We start from the raw sequence: 19,528 nt of genomic DNA, 5'->3' as shown, positions 1-19,528 counted from the left end.
GTCCACCGGCACACGCGCATCTGCGGGAATGGAGTGAATGGGAGGGTGTGTTTTGGGCTGGATACAGCAAAGGAAGGTATGATTAAAATGCTAAATATTTGTATTTATATGACATTGTATTTGTATAATATTATTTGTGAACATAATGTGTAGGCTATTGAAATTATAATTTGTTAAAGCTCTTTGCTCTCCGAGAAATCGTTCATTTAAAGGCATGCGCAAATTATTTTGATAAGCTTTTATTGCACTCGTTTTCTTTTTTTCTCTTTCTTTTTTTTGTCACCTGAAAGTACATTTTCAATAAACATAAAGGCTGATGATTTAATTGTATGGACTAGTGCAGATTTGTTTCTGCTTAGTAAGGCCATCCAACCCTTCAAAGCATGCCAATTGTAACAGAATGTCAGTTCAATCTATTCTGCGTGATATTTATGGGCCTCGAGTTGATTGTGATTGTTGATGACATGATTGCGTTATGAATGATTAGATGGAATGCATATTACAATGTAAACAAGTGATGTATCATTTGTCTTCAAGCTCCACGCATTCTGACTAAAGCCATGCTTTCTTTTGAATGCTGTATTTGTAACACCTATTTTGTTTCTTCTTAGTGCTGTTTAACATTGATCTCTAGATAAACTAATATTGGTTCATCCATTTTGTGGTCTGTTAAAGTTAATTAGAAGGAACATTTTACCTACAGTCACAGGCACAGCCATTGCTATTTGTATAATTTTTTTTAGAAGTCCATGGTAAATCTTAAGTGACTTTGTACTGGAATACAGATTGCAAAGTGGATTTTTTTCCCCTTTTTTTTCACAAAGGAGAATGAGTCTGTTTTTACACTGTTTAAACTTTTCTTTCTTTCATTTATTAGCTAAAGGTGTTCTCGTCTGTGAGAGGCTTTTTGTCATGCTTTCTGATTAATCATTTAATATTCATTGAGTGGCTTGATGAAAGGAGAGAAGTGGAATCACAAAGACTGTTTTCAGGTCTCTTCACTCACTCACACTCTCTCTCACTCTCCGCCATGTTTTGCATGGCAAATTAACATTCAACTGGTTTTTGGCTTTGCACCAACTGAGGAAAAAAATCACTAAATTCTGTCACTCCTATAACATCTGCGTCCACACGATTCAGCATCTCTATAATAACAGGCTCCACATACATTCTGGGTCGTGTTCAAGTCTCCTGTCAGACTTTCCAAGCTCTGGTCCTCTCTGGGAATTCCAGACCTGGCCGCAGTGGTAATGAAATTGGCTGGGTAGGCATTCCAATAGATCACAGCCCCACAGGCTCATGGGAAAGGGTGTTGGGAATCTGGTGGAGATGGAATAGACAGCACATGAGAATTGCAGACTACTGAAAATGGCTTTATTCACTGATGTCTCATCTTTACGCTTGACTGCGTGAGAGGATGGGTGGATCTGTTGTGTTATCCTTCTGCTGCCGAGATCGCTGTCGAGAAGTCTACGTCCTGTCTGCTCTTCTGAGCTTAATGTGCTTCGTAATCAGGACTGGCCTAATGTGCTTTCAGGGTGGAGCTCCATATGAGTGCAGTCTGTTGGTTTGAAGGAATAGGTCATCCAAAAATTCAAATCTGTCATAATTTACTCATCTCAAACCTGTATGAGTTCCTTTCTTCTGTGGAACACAAAAGGAGAAGTTATGAAGATTGTGCTGATTGCTTTTTTTTTTTTTTTTTTACGCAGTTACAAAATCCTTTTCAGGGAATTCAGTTCACTCAGAGGGCATATTTGCAACGCCTTCAGACAGCAATTCAAATTTTACATTGAACGGTATTGTCTTTAATTTATTTTTTAGATTATTCTCGCATTATTACGACCTTAACAATAATTAATGCAATTATTAAACCGAATTATTACAAGATAATTACATTTTACTGCTTGAGTTGGAGCTCTCAGAAAATTGAGTTTACAAGTTGTAATTGAGTTCTATGAGGATGTCAATGCTTTTTACCAGTCGGAATCTCATAACTACAGTAATCCCACCTTGAGACCCAATGACAGTTTCTATGGGAGCTTCTATGGCTCTTTATATTTCGAAGATGGGACTTATTCCGCCATTGCAGTTTCTCCCATTCATAATAATTCAAGTGAACCATCTACCCTAACCCTAAATCTTTGTTGAAACTGGAAAGCTTCAGTCTCCACTCATTGTAAACAATAACTCAAAAGCACCATAAATGTGTCAAACCTCAACCCATGTGCTATATTGAAAGTCTTCTGAACTCATACAATAGCTTTGTTTGAGTAAAAGACCAAAATTTAAGATGTTATACCTGCTTGATTTCATTGAAATTGTATTGAAAAGAGCAACCAGTACAGTTTTCAATATCTCTTATTTGTGATCCATGGAAGAAAGTATTTTTTCATGACATGAGGGTGAGTAAATGATGGCAAAATTAGGAGTTGCTTTTCATAAAGCACAGTTTGTCACAGTGACCTAATCCCCACTGCAGTTTCATCAGCGTTTCTTTTGCCCTCTCTTCCCGACTAAGTCTTGTTGTATCAGCAGAGACTGTCCTCAGCCAACTGGCTGCTCGGGCTTGTTGACACAGAGCTTTGCTGGTATTTTAGTCGTCGGGGTGTCTGATGGAGCCGGCTAGTTTCTATTGTGATGAGCTGCTTCCATCCACATGAGTTACAGAACTGAATGAGGATAGAGCCTTCGGTAGTGCCACTATCACATCCTGTCAAATTTTCTTCCTCAGAGCTCAGGAAGAGGGATGATAAAGATCCACACTGACTCATTAGCAAGGATGTTGTCCCTTGTGATGTGGGTGGGCAACTAGATTTCCCCCAAAATAGCATTTATATAAATACAATGTCTGTCCTAGATTTTTTTTTGTGGATGACACCAGCACTCACAAGGAACCATGGGCCTCATTTATAAAACACACATAGCCTACAATCGGATTTCATCCTACGTCAAAAGTGAGGAACAAATACAGATTTAAAAGACAAAAACTGATGTGAAAATGTTCTTGAGTACACCAAATAAAAAGCATCCATCCAAACGTTTTGCACTCATACCATTAAATAAAATAATCCAACATTGATTATGGAATTTTAAAGATAAATAGGAAATCACAGTATGCATTTGTTGTTTAATGCGCAAATGGGCAACATTTAAACTGCTTTGTGATAATTATGTCACTGAGATTAAGTCATTAATTATTATATGCATATTATAAATTGTTCGTACGAACATTTCAAAAACAACTTCTACATTTAGGATCATTCTACACACATCTTACTAAATGAGGTCTGATTACGGTTACTTTAATAGGACTCCAAAAAAGCAGTGTTGGAGACACTGTCATAAGATCCGCTAATATCTTCCTCAAATCTTGTCACTGGATATGAAAGGATCCTTTGTGATCCTCCTGATTCTCAAGAAGATAAATTCGGTCATAATTTCCTTCTACTGTGAAAAACTAAAATTTGAAAAATGTATTTTTTGTCCCCCCAAAAAAACACTCTAATTCTGGGGTGAACCTCCCCTTTATAAAGATCAATTAAAATAGACACAAGTTTCCTGAATCTTTGATTCCTTTTACATTTGTAAGAGGATCTGATCTGTCATTCAAACTCCTCCCAGTGCATTAACATGTTCCTATACAATAACAGTAGCAAGACTTTATGTAAATATCACAGCAGCATCTCCTCATCTTACTCTCTCCCTACTGAGGCTGCGAAATCTGAGACGTCACAGTCTGAGAACCCTAAATGTTATTCCTAACAGCCCTTTAGAAAAACTTTGCCTATAAGTTTTCTTCATGGTAATAAGAGAAACCCTGACACAGTTATCTGAGTTATCAGCATCTCCCGCCTGAAGCTGAATCAGCACGGACACATTGTTCCACTTCAAAGCTGTGGCGAGTGTGCGCTGAAAGAAAAAAGAGGGGGTTCTTGGAGAGAACAGGTGCAGCCTTTGGAAGGGGGAGAGTCCCTTCTGCCATCTGTTGACTTCTAGTTTTCCCCCAAACACACTCCATCACAATTCACACACGCCTGCTTGGTCATAGTGATCCAGGTTGCTATGGTGCTGTATGGGAAGAATAAGACCCCCACATGTGTGTGTTCAACTCCGGGCAGGCGGCTATTGTGTTTTGAGACATTCAAAGATTTGGGGAGGGGTTTGTGCGTGTGTATGCAGACTGAAATAGGGCTGGATAAGGCGAATGACCAGTTGCTTTGTCAGATGTTAAGGAGACGCTGAGGTGCCTGTGCAGGGTTCTCCTCGGGAGGTTTGTTTTTACTTAATCGCACGGCCACAAGCCACTATTTGGAAGGCAAATTTACTTAGTGGTTGCTAGACTGGAGAGCAGTAGAGTAAATGGAGAACGCTTGAAATCAAACAACAGATTTGAATCTTTTCTCTTTCCCATCAACAGGTCACATCTGCAGACTGAACTGGGATATTATTCTTTTTTTCAACAAAAACTGCAGAATTACAAAAACAAACATGGATTGTAAGGAGGAGATCAGTGACTCTGATAGCGGGATCATTTTAAACTCTGGTGAGTGCTTTCATTTCTATGTTAATGATAAATAATATTTAGAAGGGAGCAGAAAGCATATAGCTAAAAAATAATGTTTTATTAGTATAACAATTAAGGTTATATCCGCCTTATCCAGCCCTATTTCAGAATATTGGTGAGGCTTTCCAGTTTCTTTGATTTGTAATTTAAAGAACAGAGGGAAGAAAGTCAGATAATGCGACTCAAACTCTTGTTTCCCACATGATCCCTACAGCTCATTTTAACAATAGATAATCTAAAGAACACAGGAAATGGTGGAGGAATGGTGGTCCCACATGAGCACTACAGTTCAGTGTATCAAGGCAGGCCAACTGCTAGGCCATGTCTCAAAGAAATTATCATTTTCATTTTGAGGATGCAAAATGTGCCTTATATGTGTGTGTGTGCTCTTGTGTAATGACATCTCTTGTGTTGTCCAGGCCCGGACAGCCCCACGTCTCCGGTGAAGGACCTGAGCACTCACACGCGTGCCATGAGGCTGAAGCAACAGGCCCTTGAGGACAGACTGGAGTTGTGTGTCCTCGAGCTCAAGAAACTCTGCATTAGAGAGGCTGTGAGTGACAATGAAAACAAGCCATCAGTGCTGCCATCTTACCATCATGAACCATATTTTTTAGTTTAAGCATAGAAAATGGAAATATACTCCACATGGGGGCTTTATTTGGGAACTATTTTTAGTAGTCTAATTCAAGGTTACACAAACCATCACAAGTAAGAGGGTCTGTGGAAAATTCTTGAATATTGACCAAAAATCTGCTTGAAAACCTAGCAGGCAACCTGATGTTTTCCCATTAATTTTCTCTGTAGAAATTTCAGTCACACTTTAGATTAGGTTCCCCTCTAATCTCACTATTAACTAACCATTAACTATGTCTTTTGCCCCAATAAACTCCTAATTACTGCTTATTAATAGTTAGTAAGGTAGTTGTTGAGTTTAGGTATTGGGTAAGATTAAGAATGTAGAATATGGTCTTGCAGAAAAGGCATTAATATGTGCTTTATAAGTACTAATAAACAGTAAATATCCTAGTAACATGCATGCTAATAAGCAACTAGTTAATAGTGAGAAATGGACCCTAAACTAAAGTGTTACTGAAAATTTCTTCAATAAAGAGTTTTAAGCCATGAAAAGAAAAGTTAACCAGAGTGTGCCAATAAATAAATAATAATCATAAAAGGGCTCCTTGTTTCAGAGAAGTTTAACATTGGCCTAATTAACTAATGAAGCATAACTTCTAATCAGGGAAAACAGTTACACAACCGTTCAAATGTTTGGGCTAATTCATATTTTTGAAAGAACTCACCAAGGCTGAATTTATTTGATAAAAAAATACATTAAAATTTGTAATATTGTGAAATATTGTTACAATATAAAATAATTGTTTTCTATTTTAATATATTTTAAAATGTAATTTATTCCTGTGATGACTAAGCTGAATTTTCAGCATCATTACTCCAGTCTTCAGTGTCACATGATCCTTTAGAAATCATTATAATATGCTGATACATACACAAGAAACATTTATTAAGCAGCACAACTGTTTTCAGCATTAAATTGAATGTTACAAAATATTTCTATTTCCAATAAATGCTGTTCTTTTTGTAAACATCCTTGCTAATTCTTTAAAACAATTAAAATCTTACTAAGCCCAAACCTTTGAACACTACTGTGAATTACATGAAAATTGAATTAAGCGTAAAAAACACTTTTTGCCAAAGTACATTTTGTCCAATCCATCTTTCGTCATTATATACAATATACGGTATAAGTACGGTACTATATGTATGTGAGCAGCTCATAAAATCACTTGAATATTATATATGGCGTTACAATAATTTTAGGTTTTGATATTTAAAGCAGAAGAAGCACCACAGTCTTCACCACTTTTTAAGACAAAAAATATTATTATATTATAGGAAAGTTTAAGTAGGAAAGTCAGCTGGCCCGTAAGCGTAAATCAGATTGCTCTGATTAAGCCGGGCTTTCTCTTGTTCTGAATACAGCCCTTCAATAGAAGCACTGAAGCCAATGGCCAAGAAACAGATGCTTCTTTGCATGTTAGCCCACATGTCTGTCATTCACTACTGGCCAAGCAGGGAGAAGATTTAAGGGCCTAATCATCACCCTTTGTGGACACCTCGACAATATAAAGACGAGCATCTGCTTGCTCAAAGATTTTTTTGTTTTGTATTGATTAACAAACATAAAGTTAGTTTTCTTTGTCATTGCTTTTCGTTGAGTCCTCCCATGGTTAAAATGCTTTGCTTTAACAGGAGCTGACTGGAAAGCTGCCCTCCGATTACCCTCTCCTGCCTGACGAGAAGCCTCCGAAAATTCGGCGACGCATCGGAGCCGCTTTTAAACTGGATGAGGGTTTTATTTCACAAGATGGCGAGGTACAGGCCGCAGTTCCTATACAGAGATTATTTTAATAGCTATGCTGCAACTGGCTGTTATTTGAACCTACCTGGCTAGTTTTAAGTGGTTTTATTATTAAACTGAATCCGTTCCACTTATATGGAAAATATTTTTATGAGGTGTTTATTTCAGCATTTTCAGCTTGTAATCATGCGGTCACCCCCTAAAATGTTTGTCTCCAGGAGTCTGAGCTGCACGCGCGCGAGGCTGATCTCGCCCTGCAGCGGCAGATTTATGAGGCGGCCCGAAAGCTCTCCCTCGAGGAGCACATCAGCAAACCGGTGAGGAAAAGCCGACTGCAGCAGTGTAAACGTGAAGAGAAGAAGCTGAAAGAGCTGCAGGATGCGATACTGAAACACCGCATCAACCACGGCTGTGTCTCTCCGCAGACCTGCTATTCATCCAGACAGAGAGGTCAGCCAATCAGAAGCCATTGTTTCTCATATAAACTAAACTTCGGCACTACAAAAGTGATTGTTATTTGTTCATTCAAATCAAATCATTTAAATAATAGTCTTATTTGTTGGTCCATTTCAGATCTTTGTATCTCTGATGACAGCTCGCTGTCTGACGCTGTTGCCTTGGATGATGGTAAGTAACTTAAACTTAAACTCAAACTTTCACACCCCACTTTATGTGAGCATTTGATTACTATACTGTATGAGTTTGCTAATGTCGAAAAAACTTCTTTAAAAAAATGTCTTTATCAACAGATTCTGACTCTGCTCCCTTTTCTCCCACCGTATTGGGGTCTTCCACAGACAGCGGCTTCCAGCGATTGACACTCTTAAACAATAATGGCCCAAAGCAATCGAGCTCCAGCTCCAGTCTGGACTATGATGCCTCACCCATCCAGAACTCTCCGTGGAAGGAATCCAGCTTGGACCAGCCCTACCAAAAACAAAAACCGTCTCACTCTGCCTGCAGCAGCCGCTCAAGGTATTATGGGATATTCTAGTTTTGAGCCAAATGATAGATGTTTTAGTTGGAGTATATATAATGCAAGCGTTTACTTTGTGATGGAGCATTTGATAGATCATGTGTTTGACATACTTTATCATTCAAAAGTTTGGTTGGTAAAATGTTTTTGGAAGGAGTCTCGTATGCTCAGCAAGGCTGCATTTATTTATTTATTTGATCATTGATCAAAAATACAGAAGAAGCTTTTTAGTTTAATTTGAGCATTTATTTGAAATAGAAAATAGTTTTTACTGTCACTTTTGATCAATTTAATACATCCTTACTGAATATAAGTATTAACTTCTTTATAAAGAAAAATGACGTCAAATATCTTTTACACAACCATTACTGAACAAATCAGCTTTGATTTTACTAATCAAAGAACTTTTGTTGTTACACTGTTCATCACAGTGAGCTGGTTTGAGGTTAAAACATTCTAACAAAGAACTATGTGTCTATTTTAGATACATTTATTATCAGTATGTAATCTTCATAATGATCTCATGAATTGCTTCCTCTGTGTCAGCAGCAGTCCAACAGGCTCACCAACAGACATGAGAATGGCAGAACTTCCTCCAGCACCCCAGTTTGTTTTTAAAAGTCTGCCAATGCGGAACAATCAGCCAAACAGCGCCCCCTCCACCCCAGAGCTGCCACTGCGCAGACAGTTCTCTCAGTCCTTTAGGTAAGTAATATGTAAATTACAGTCAGACTTGGAATTTGAGAATTGTCTGAATACTGTCCGTCTTTAATGACATAATGAATACCATTAAATACTCATAATTATCAGTTGTACAACTACTGATCTGATATTATCTTCTATCAAATAGACTTCCCAGAAGCAAACCAGAATTGACCAAGGCCAGCTCAGACCTGGGACGGGGCCGGACCAAGTTGCCGCGTCGGCGAGTGACCGAATTTGCGTTAGCCTACTCGGTTCAGCGTTTATATCAGTGCAGCTCTGAAGACAGCAGCTCCGAGCTTTCCATTTCCTCATATAGCAGTTCCTCCAGCCGAGAGACAACCACCGAGGCACCTAAACCCTGTCCGCCTCCATACGGCTACCATCGCACTGCTCCAAATAAAGCACCAGGCCAGCTCAACACCAACAGCACACTCAAAAACAACAACAACAACAACAACCCACCTCACCTCATGCCCGGCCCCAGTCAAGTCAAGATTAACAACAGGACACCTCTTCAGGTGGACATGGGGAGGCTGCAACTCGGACCGAATTCACAATCTGGGACCATGCATACTAATAAACCCCAGCAAGTGGAGGTTACTTCACCCAAACGGATGCTCAAGCCTCCCCCGCCGTACACAAAGGTAGTCCGCACGACTTCGCTAAGAGAATTCCCCAATCATACCAGCCGGGTGCTTCCTCGAGAAATGGTATCAGGAGAGCTTAAAACCTGGCATCAGAAAAACAATTTAACCGTGTCCAAACATCGCTCACTTGAACGACAAGGATCGATTCGAATCAAGCGCCCAGAGCCGCCACCTTACCACCAGATTCCCTCTCAAAAACAGGTAAAGACGTGTACAATATGTGCGTTTATCAATACCAATTTCATAAACTGAGCATCATGAATAAAATCGGTTCTTGGCAGTTAAATAATGAACATTCTTGTGTTTCTTTCCAGGTTTCTCAGAAAGTGATTCTGCAAAGGGCTTCCGATGGAACGCCGCTGCAGTGGTTTGAAGAGGAAGACTCCGAGATTGTGAGTCAGGTGTAAGCAGGCAGAAGAAACCTGGAGGAAATTACACTGAGAATAAGTGAACTCATTGTACACCTTCTTTAGTTTTATTTATTGAGCCAATGGACTCATTGATGTAGCCTGATAGTGAAAATTATGTTAATTCTCACCGAGACTTTTTGACCAAGTTGGAGCTGAGCCAGTGAAATATACGCCTCAATTCCATATATGTCTACATTTGTGATTCAATTTCAAGTCTAAGACTTCCTCGTAAGGCATCATGCCAGATATTTATGATGAATGTATAATATAATGGTCATTTTATTGATGTCAAGAGAGTGTTGCTCACTTTTGCAAATGACTGATGAATGGCCTCATGGAAATTACATAATTTAGTATATATTTGTGTCTGGTACACATTTCTTCATAAGTAAAGTATTACGTAATGTCTTAGTTTCCCCATGATTTAATTTAATTTAACACATTATGAATAATATATTATTTTTCCAGATTGTTTTTATTTGTGAATTAATATTGTCCCTTTGCTAACACATTTTTTTAAATTAGTGAAATGTTTCAAGAAGTGTTGCTCTGCTACTGTAATATGCATTGTAATAATAATAATCCATCTGTGAGTCTTAATAATACCAAATGCAGATATTTTCCTTCATGTTTGTATCCTAATTATGAAATATATTTTATATTATTTATAATACACTTTAATAAACAATCTCACAGATCCTCGCTAGTATGTCTTGTGCTTTTTTGTGTTTGTCACATATTCAAATATTTGACGTTGAATAAAATGGAAAACAGTTATATGGTATATATTGACATAAGATTTTTATTCTGAGACAGTTTACAAACTATACATGAAACAGTTTCCCCTAAAACAAAGTTAAAAAACTACCAAACAAACAGCAACGATCAACATTACTTTTAACAGATCATTCCATTTTTATTTCTATGGATATTTATTATAATTTTTCACATCCATAAGACAGGTGTCTGCAGCAGCCACACTAATATGGCTAATATTATGATTGAGCAAAGAATAGTGAGGTAGATGACAAGGATTATCCAGCGGCAGTGATACATCCATTGCATCAGGGGGCGCTGTCTGAAACCATACAAGTGAGTTCAGAAAAATGAATGCATTAATAATTCAATAAATAAAAGAATAAGTGAAAAAGGAGCGTGTGATTGAGTATTAAGGGTAACTCACAAGCTGATGACACATCTATCACAGTCTCTGAGGTAGTGCTTGGATCTCTTGAGCCAGGCAGGACTGTGCTCCAGCGCCGCCTTCCTCCTCAGTCTTTGATGAGGTAACACTGGCAGTGAACTTGTGTTTCTCTTTTGACTGTAGCAGATATAAAATCAACAGTCTCTTACCATCAAATGCATGTGGTTTCCTTATGTCTCTAATGCTACATTAAATTGAATTTATTCGTGAAAGTTCTTCTCCAGGATTAATAGCAATGTGCCCATGTTTTAAGTAACCTACTTTTTTACATAGACAGGGTCCGGCTGAAGTCTCAGAGTCTGGCTGGGAAGAATTTGGGCAGAGGATGTCTCCTCAGGACTATTCACCATGGCAGTTTGTGAGGGACTGTCCTCTCGAGGTACTACTTGCCTTAAGAAATGTGAGACTTTAGATATGGTATCAGACCATAAAAGTCAACTAAATTTGCCTAAAAAAAATGGCAAAAATTCACCCCATCTACTTTATAAATGCACGTGATTGATCTTATTGAGAACTGTTCATTAATGCATATTTCGTTTTTTTAAAGACAAACCAAGTCTCCACCCTACTTTTTTTTCTTTTTCAATAATCTGTTTCAGTCAGATGTACATCACAATAGAGTGCTGTAGTGATGATTTTGGAAGGCCAACCCGGAAGTTAGCATGACCTTGCTTCCCTTAACAAAAACCCAATAGGATTTTTCCACTGGCTTTTGGATTATTTCTCAAAATAAGCTCTGTGACCAACAAAAGTTTGATTTTTGCACGTTTTGTTAAACTTTAAAAAAATGTTGAAGCCTAAATACAATTGCCTAAAAACTGCACCACAGTCGCATGACTTCAACATCACCACCATCAAGCTTCCGACAACTCTTTCAGTCATTTTCCCTGGAAGTTTGAGTTAGAGCGCGATTCTAAACACAACAAGGCTGTGAAAGCAGAATAGAGAGTAGATGAGTTTTCCTGTTCGGCGTAATGGCGTTTAATGTCCCTGACAACATCTGTACTCCCATTTAGCCACTTGTTAGCAAATGCCAAGTAAAAGCTTCTTTTTTTTAAAAGCGTGAGTGGGGTTTTACTGATGTATTTTATGTTGTAGAATAAAGCTTATGTTATCCACAGACCTTATTTTAGGCATTTAACCAAAAACCCATTTCTGGGCTCAAAAATACGTCATCCCTGCAGCATCCTATACAGAAGAGAAATTCTGTTGCTACAGACTTAAAATGTAAACTGTATTCAAATTACCCTCTGTCCATTAGAAGGCAGTCTTCTGTGTGGTCTGGTTTCTTTGTGTTTGATTCTCTGTCTCTGTCACTGATCTTATTGGTCACTGAAGATAATATAGCTTGTGACTCTTTTACTTTTTGTCTCTTCAAATAAAAGAGAAACGAAGTAAATCAGATAACATCAGATGTTTATTGTGGTTAAAAAGTAATTGAGTGAATGAAACTCATTGTGCACCGACCTGGGTTTGCTTTACGATGACATTTGTACTGATTCTACGCCGTAACTGTGGCTGAGAGGGAGACAGAAGAGAAAGAGACAGGTATTATCAATCAGATGATACTCTAACAAATCATGTAATTTTACATCTGAACTACAAATTATTTAAATATCTACATACATTCAGAAAACAAACAACAAAAAAGACATTTTATCAGGATAAAACTGAACAAGTTTGCAATCAATACCTTCTGTGTGTCTTTTTCCAGCTTTTCAATAGAGTCAATTTCCTCTGCATTAACACACATAAACATTTATTTTAAATCCTAGTGGATGGATCACAACTTTAACATCATGAGAGAACCGAATGGGTGTTCTCCTACCCCTTTGCTCACAGAAATGTTGCTCTCTCCTGCTTTTCTCCATCTGTTTCTTCATTTCCTCCAATACAACACTGTTCCTCTCGTGACGGCTCTTCAGGTTCTCCACATGAGCCACCATCAGTTCCACTGCATGGCTCACTTTAGCCTCCTACTCACAGAGACAGAATGGGATTTAACATATTAAAAGGACATATTGAACTACCAACTTAGTAGGACCAACTGTATTTTTCTCTGGCTTTGCTACCAGAGTAAAATCAAGTATGGAGCAATACCTGATGCACTGCCCCAAGAGCCTCTGCTGTGTTGGAGATTCGTCCGATGGTGCCCCCGATAATGTTAAGACACAGCTCAAGACGCTGAAGGAGCCTGGCCCGTTTGATATCTAAACACATTCCCTTGAGTGTCTGTGACAAAAATACACTCCAAGAATCAGCATATGGCTGAATCAATAATAAAAAAAAAATCAATAATAAAATAATCTATTATCAGACTGTAGTCGTACCTCAATTACTTCCATGCTTCTTTCCACTTCCAGTTTGATGCTGTCCTCAGCATTGTCCCGAGCGTGTTCCTCTGTCTCCAGCCTTTGACACAGCGTGAACTGGTCACAGTGAAAGGCCAGAGACAGCCGAGAGAAAGCAGCCTGTGATCGCAGCAAAAAGAAAAAATGTATTCAGAAATATTCAGTATATTCAATATACTTAGATTTATATTTAAGTAGGGTTTCCCAAACAGGTGATTAATTAAAAAAAATCGTGACATCAGAGAATCGTGAGCATGTGAATGGGTTGTTAAATGATTAAAATATTAACTAAAAAACGCAGGGATACTTCAGTTTTCTGTATTTTAGGTCAAAGGTGTCCGGCCAACAAAAAAAGGATCCCCGATTTAAAGGTGAGCAAAAAATGTATTTCAAAACTGCATTCATTTGTATATGGTCAGCCATAAAAATGATTTATTTATATAAGGGAGAATCTACATGGAAAAAAATTTATGCCACACTTTAAAGAAAACTGATACTCATCACATCACGTTGAGGTAAGAATATTGTATACAGTATATATATATATATATATATGTGTGTGTGTGTGTGTGTGTGTGTGCATATACCCCAGGTTTCACAGACAAAGCTTAAACCTAGTCCTGGACTAAAATGCATGTTTGAGCTGTCTTAACTGAAAGCAACTTGCACTGACATTTCTTAAGATATGTCACTGCCATTGTTTTGTCTCAAGATGCACATCATGCACGTTTTTTCTAAGGCATGTTTATTAAAAGTTACTTAAATGCTCTAATTGAACTAAGGCCTAATCCTGGCTTAATCTAAGCCCTGTCTGTGAAACCGGGGCATAATTATTGAATTTTAATAAAAAATGAACTGACCTCCAGTTCCTCCTCTGTCATATCAACACTATGATGGAGAAAAATAAGTCATTATAGGAATTTATGTCCACAAAGTAAGAATCAAATGTTTGGATATCCATAGAAATGGCTTGGGGGACTTTAAAGCTAGTTTTAATCACCTGTTAGGACCCAGCCTCTCAATAACTGACAACTCTTCTAAAGAAATTTGGTCCTCATGTTTAGACCCTTCAGAAGAAAAGAAAGTCACTTGGATAATATACCATTTAAGAATTAGCAGGATGTATTGTGAGTAGCCTAAATTATTTTGTTGAAGTGTTACCTTCCTCAGAGTCATTCTCATTGTTCTCTGTTTGGATGTTGGTCAGCACTTGCTGGTCTTCACAGGCCTGACCATTAATGTTAAAACAAATTAAATTGTAAAATATTCAGAATGTAGAAGCTCAACTAACATATTCTTATTTCTCCAGCACCATGGAGAATACATATTGTAAATACCAAGGTTTCTACAAATAAAGATTATGAAATTCTGCCTACATATTCTCGTCCTCTATGAACAAAAGCCCTTTAACATTACAAATTACTTCGGACCATAATAATTGGATTTGGACAACAGATTTACTGCTCGGTTTTAAGGTAACCACCACAAATCAAAGTACGGTAAATAGACAAAACGCTTGCTTACCATGACATTTACTGTGATTTCTTGCTCTCCACTTCTCTTGTTACTCCTAACAGGCACTACATAATCTCATTAAGAGATAGATGAGGCTAATAAGGCTGTTTCAGACATGTCATGGCTGCCACATGCACTAGCATGACAAAGCTATTAACAAATTCATCACTACGAAACACAAATGCAAAAACATACTTGGGATGCATGGAGCCTTTAATAATCAAGCTTTTCCTATGAACTACATGCAGCTTTTCACACTAAATCAGTCTAAAAAAAAAAAAAGAGGCTAAAAACCTTTAAGCTATTCTTTTAATTGGGACAAGATACTTTGATGTCATGTTTAGCAAAAGAGCACTGGGTGCAGATATAACGGATTTATTTTAAAGATCATGAATGACACGTTAAGAAAGACAGAAACAGACAAGATTTGGACCAACTCCACATTTATTTATGGAAAAATTATGGAACAAAGTCTCTAATAGAGGCGCTGTGGCTTTCCCATGGTACTCTTGATGTAGAGAGCTCTGACGTTCTGCCAGTTCTTCTTCAGCAGAGACACCAGGAAGTTCACAGCCAAGTGAATGTTGTAGACCAGCTCTTCCTCAGTCATCCTGACATGACCAACTCCCACAGCCAGACACAGAACCTGAACATGACAGATGACAGTTAGAAACTTCTCAAATGGTCTCAAGCACAATTTTCCCAATTGGATAAATACATTCAGTTCTTAAATCTTTCAAATCAGCATGTACAACATATCTTGCAGTTAAAAGGAACAAATTACTTGTACAAGTTGTTGTAATTGTTCAGAAATTTGGGGCCAGTAATATTAACATTAAAAAAAAAAAAAAAAAGTATTTTATGCTCATCAAGGCTGCATTCATTTGATCAAAGATACAAAAACTATATTATGAATATTAGTACAATTTAAAATACATTTATATTTTAGGGATGCATGATATATCGACCACATACTGATATCAGCCGATAAATAGTCATTTGTTATGTTATTATCGAATTAATAATTAGGCCGGTATGCACAGCTCAAACAGCAATGAACATTTATATCTATAATTGGGACTGTCATATACATGCCATTATATTGAGGACACTTGTAATAAAACATTGTGAATTCCCTGGGTTTAGTTGCCGTTTCAGCGTGTTGTGGAAATAGCGCGTCCACATCACATTTTGTGCAGATATAAGTCGTAATATTAAGTTTGTCATAAAATATCCGATTAATCTCACATAGGATGCGTTTCGTTGATTTAAACAACCAGCTAGAAAAGTTCTTCAGTTTCCCGGTGTTAGTTCCCTTCAGCTTCAGCGCGCGCGATGAAACAGCAATGCAAAACATTAAAAGCTATGATTGGGACGGTCATATCTTTATAATTGTATACACTATTGTAATAAAAAGTTGTAAATTATTTGGGTTTAGTTGCATTCTTCAGCAACCTTATAGCAAAGCGATTCAGTTTAACGTTTGCGCTCTTCAGCTTCAGCCCAATGTTATTTCAATGACTTATTTGCATTATTTAGGCATTTTATTTAAATAGTATTTTAGGCAATAGATTTTTTGGTAACACTTTACAATAAGGTCTAAATTAGGGGAGAACAGACCACAAATGTGCAGTGTATGTTGCCCTTTTTTTATACTTTTACAGCAGATTGCAAAGGGAAAAAAGAAAATCATCATGAGGAAAAGAAAGCAGCGACTGAAAAGAGCTCTTGCCACAGATATTCTTGTTATAACATGTCACGTTAAAATACCAAGTATAGCCTAACGTTACTCTTATGATGTCTGAAAATAAATCATGAAGGAAAATTGACATATCAGCTTTATTTGTAGGGCAACCTTATGATTTGAAATTATTCGTTTCAGCCTTTTTGAATGGAAGTTCCCCAAACCGGAAGTGCCACCCGTAATTCAAAACGCAGTAAGGTCGTCAGGAATGAGGTGGATATCAATTTTAATTTAGATTTAGCTGCCAATACATCGGTTAGCGGCTTTCAAATGTAAATAATTATCGGTATCGGACAATTTTCATATCGGTGCATCCCTATTATATTTGAACATTTTAAAAGGTAATGTATTCCCTGTGATGGCAATGTTAAATTTTCAGCATCATTACCCCAGTCTTCAGTGTCACATTATCCATCAGAAATCATTCTAATATGCTGATTTGGTGCTCAAGGAACTTTTCTTATCAATGTTGAAAATGGTTGTTCTGCTTCATGGAAACTGCACTTTTTCCCCACATGATTCTTTGGAGAATAGAAAGTTCTAAAGAACAGCTAAATATGTTTTAACAAATGTCTTAATCAGTTGATCAATGTGGTAAAAAGCTAATAAAAAAAACATAAAAAAGGCAGCCCAAACTTTTGAATGCTAGTGCATGCTGTAGTGAAAAAGTGATGTGATTTCATGAATACAAACATACCTTCTTCATCTGGAATTTGATAGTGGATTTTACTTCATCCACCTTGGTGATCAGGTTCTCATTATGGGTGAGCAGAGAAGGAAACTTTCCTGCCTTGTTGAGGCCAGGTCCCAGGATACGAGGAATCTGCTTGATCAGAGACTCAGAGGCCAGGAAGGCATCATATTTTTTGGCTAAAAGGAGAACCACAAGATCAATATGTAGACTCAATACAGAATGAGCTATAGCACTTGAGCACATGCATGTCTTTTACTTTATAGCTAATGTTCTGTTGACCACGAATCTCCAGAGGAAACTCACCCAGTTTCTTGACCATTTTCTTGTTCTTGTTGAGCTTTTTAAGAGCCTCGATGTCCATGTGTGGGAACTCGGCGGCTTTGGCTTCATCACAATGCTGCTGGTCACCAAGGACACACACTGAGAACTTGGGGCGGGGGGTGGTCTTCAACCTAAGAGGAGCGACGGATTAGACTGTCTGACAAACAGAAGCATATCAGACCACTTTCGACCCATGTGATGTAGATCAGAAGAGTCTTACCCATACCACCTGAGCTGGCATCAGATGTTGACTGTACAGGCATTTAACAAAATGGTCGGCTTAGGTATGACTGCATGAAAACAGTCACCTATAGCCTCCCCTCATGTTTTAAGACCCAGGGTAGGGGTCCGCCTGCTTCACCAACCCCAAGAATGGGTGGTTCAGACAGACTACCCGAGGCTGTTCTCCAATGCCTGCCTTAAACTTGCCCGTTCATGCAATTTAATCAAGTGGATAACTAAACCATGTCAAGACATCCAGAGATTTATTAAGGCAAATCAAAGGGCAAGCAGTGAGAAGGCTGGGTGATACAGTAAAGGTCCGAACCTGACGGTGCCTGAGAAACGCTTGTCCTTCTGGGGATCGTAGTTCTTCAAGCTGATCTGCAGTTCCACAGTCTCAAGAAACCTTAAATATAAAAGTCACTATAAATATCCCATATGCAAGTAACAGTCACAAAGTGGTGTTAACTAAAACACAGCTGTTATTTAAGCAGAGGCTTTTTTTTTACACATTATGGCAACTGGTTAACTACTCCATTTAACTATTTAATTATAATCTAAACTAGAGTGTAATCCAACATCTGTTCAGAAGTACTAATGACTAGTTGCTTTGAAACAAAGTGACAACTACTGGATAAAAAGTTCAGATAAACTTGATAATTCCAACATGAAGAAATTCCAATTGTTGCTGCTAGCAATAAGTCAGTAGTACTAGTACATACTTAGTTACCTGCAACTATACCAAGAGCTATACATTCATGTTCAAGCTTCACTAGTAACGTACTTGTCTATTAAACCGTAATAGGACAGTAGCAATAATCTCAATTCCTCCACAATGGAGGTATTAAAACACTTAAAAAAAAAAAAGTACATATGACAAATAAATAATCGATAATAGTTAAAGGTATAATGGTAATGACCTGCAATACAACCATAAGTCAGTCAGTTACTGGGAAAAACAAAATTGTCTTACTTTCTCCTCTTACGACGGGAACCAGACTGGACCTCCCGAACAGCCTCGTACAAAGTGTCTCTTGAGACCTTGCTGTTAAAAAAATACAAAAATATGATTAATTGCATGACTACAGTTTACTCCTGAGTGTCTCGAGCACATAAATGTCGCGATGACTACGTAAGATGATTGACCGGTGAACATATCATTAACATGCCTCCAAACAGTGTTTTAACACTTCAATATTTCAATATAAATGATGTTACCAATGAATAACAGCGGTCTATATTTTAATAATTTCAGATGAAGTTAAATAATCCTCAGATTAAACCGGATTGCATTGCAGATGGCCCGCTAAACAGCGTGGAAGCTCTCAAAGGCTGTTCGAGGTTGTCAAGAAACATTTCAATGCATGACTGACATTGCTTGATGATATATTTGCTCATGTACCCATTAAACAGCGAAATATAAATTAATTGGGAATTAAACACGTAATATATAAATGAATATGAATATTTCTAACGTGCCTCATTTTGCCGTGATGTCTCTCCTTTCACACGGAGCTCGGAAAAGGAAGGTTGAAGGGAAGTTGCGCTGAATATATGCGCCAGGATGTGAAGAACGGACTTCCGGATCCGCCATGATTGTTGTGGCCACAAAACGTAACCATTAGAGAAAACTTAACATTTCACAAACTATTATTTTGTAATGTGTCAAATGAGTTTGTTCGCCATTTACAATAACAATAAATGTACTAAAATTAGTATGATGGAAACAAATATATTTTTATATTTTCATATATTATATATGTATTTACAGTAATCAACATTTGAAGTG

At 37.7% G+C, this 19,528-nt stretch overlaps 3 protein-coding genes across 4 annotated transcripts; 1 reads left to right on the top strand and 2 right to left on the bottom strand.

Annotated features, from left to right (window-relative positions):
* Positions 1–3: 3 nt before the first annotated feature.
* inavaa (innate immunity activator a) lies at positions 4–10,390 on the top strand. Of its 2 annotated transcripts, none has more exons than XM_079897386.1 (10): positions 4–76; positions 4,421–4,546; positions 4,987–5,120; positions 6,842–6,964; positions 7,169–7,400; positions 7,524–7,577; positions 7,748–7,925; positions 8,476–8,631; positions 8,777–9,479; positions 9,593–10,390. In XM_079897386.1, the coding sequence occupies exons 2-10, from the start codon at positions 4,492–4,494 to the stop codon at positions 9,683–9,685; spliced, it is 1,728 nt and encodes a 575-aa protein (XP_079753512.1). In that variant the 5' UTR covers positions 4–76; positions 4,421–4,491; the 3' UTR covers positions 9,686–10,390. The 2 variants fall into 2 exon arrangements, with proteins under 2 accessions (XP_079753512.1, XP_079753513.1); XM_079897387.1 differs by having other exon boundaries at positions 7,700–7,925.
* A 76-nt stretch (positions 10,391–10,466) lies between these two features.
* Positions 10,467–14,846, bottom strand: LOC307173647 (uncharacterized protein). The gene is made up of 13 exons (XM_079896924.1): positions 14,768–14,846; positions 14,405–14,471; positions 14,244–14,310; positions 14,104–14,131; positions 13,223–13,363; positions 12,993–13,124; positions 12,721–12,868; positions 12,586–12,629; positions 12,360–12,410; positions 12,140–12,264; positions 11,154–11,282; positions 10,872–11,009; positions 10,467–10,766 (listed from the first exon to the last, which is right to left on the bottom strand). The coding sequence occupies exons 1-13, from the start codon at positions 14,768–14,770 to the stop codon at positions 10,634–10,636; spliced, it is 1,206 nt and encodes a 401-aa protein (XP_079753050.1). The 5' UTR covers positions 14,771–14,846; the 3' UTR covers positions 10,467–10,633.
* Positions 14,847–15,184: 338 nt separating this feature from the next.
* Positions 15,185–19,294, bottom strand: rpl10a (ribosomal protein L10a). The gene is made up of 6 exons (XM_079896925.1): positions 19,215–19,294; positions 18,713–18,780; positions 18,065–18,145; positions 17,500–17,648; positions 17,200–17,372; positions 15,185–15,404 (listed from the first exon to the last, which is right to left on the bottom strand). Exons 1-6 carry the CDS (start codon positions 19,221–19,223, stop codon positions 15,234–15,236), a joined length of 651 nt encoding a protein of 216 aa, XP_079753051.1. The 5' UTR covers positions 19,224–19,294; the 3' UTR covers positions 15,185–15,233.
* Positions 19,295–19,528: the final 234 nt, after the last annotated feature.

This window comes from Squalius cephalus (genome assembly GCF_949319135.1).
Source record: "Squalius cephalus genome assembly, chromosome: 16".
Classification (NCBI taxonomy): Eukaryota; Metazoa; Chordata; class Actinopteri; order Cypriniformes; family Leuciscidae; genus Squalius; species Squalius cephalus.
Note: the sequence above shows the minus strand (reverse complement) of the source record. Positions and strands in the feature narration are given on the sequence as shown.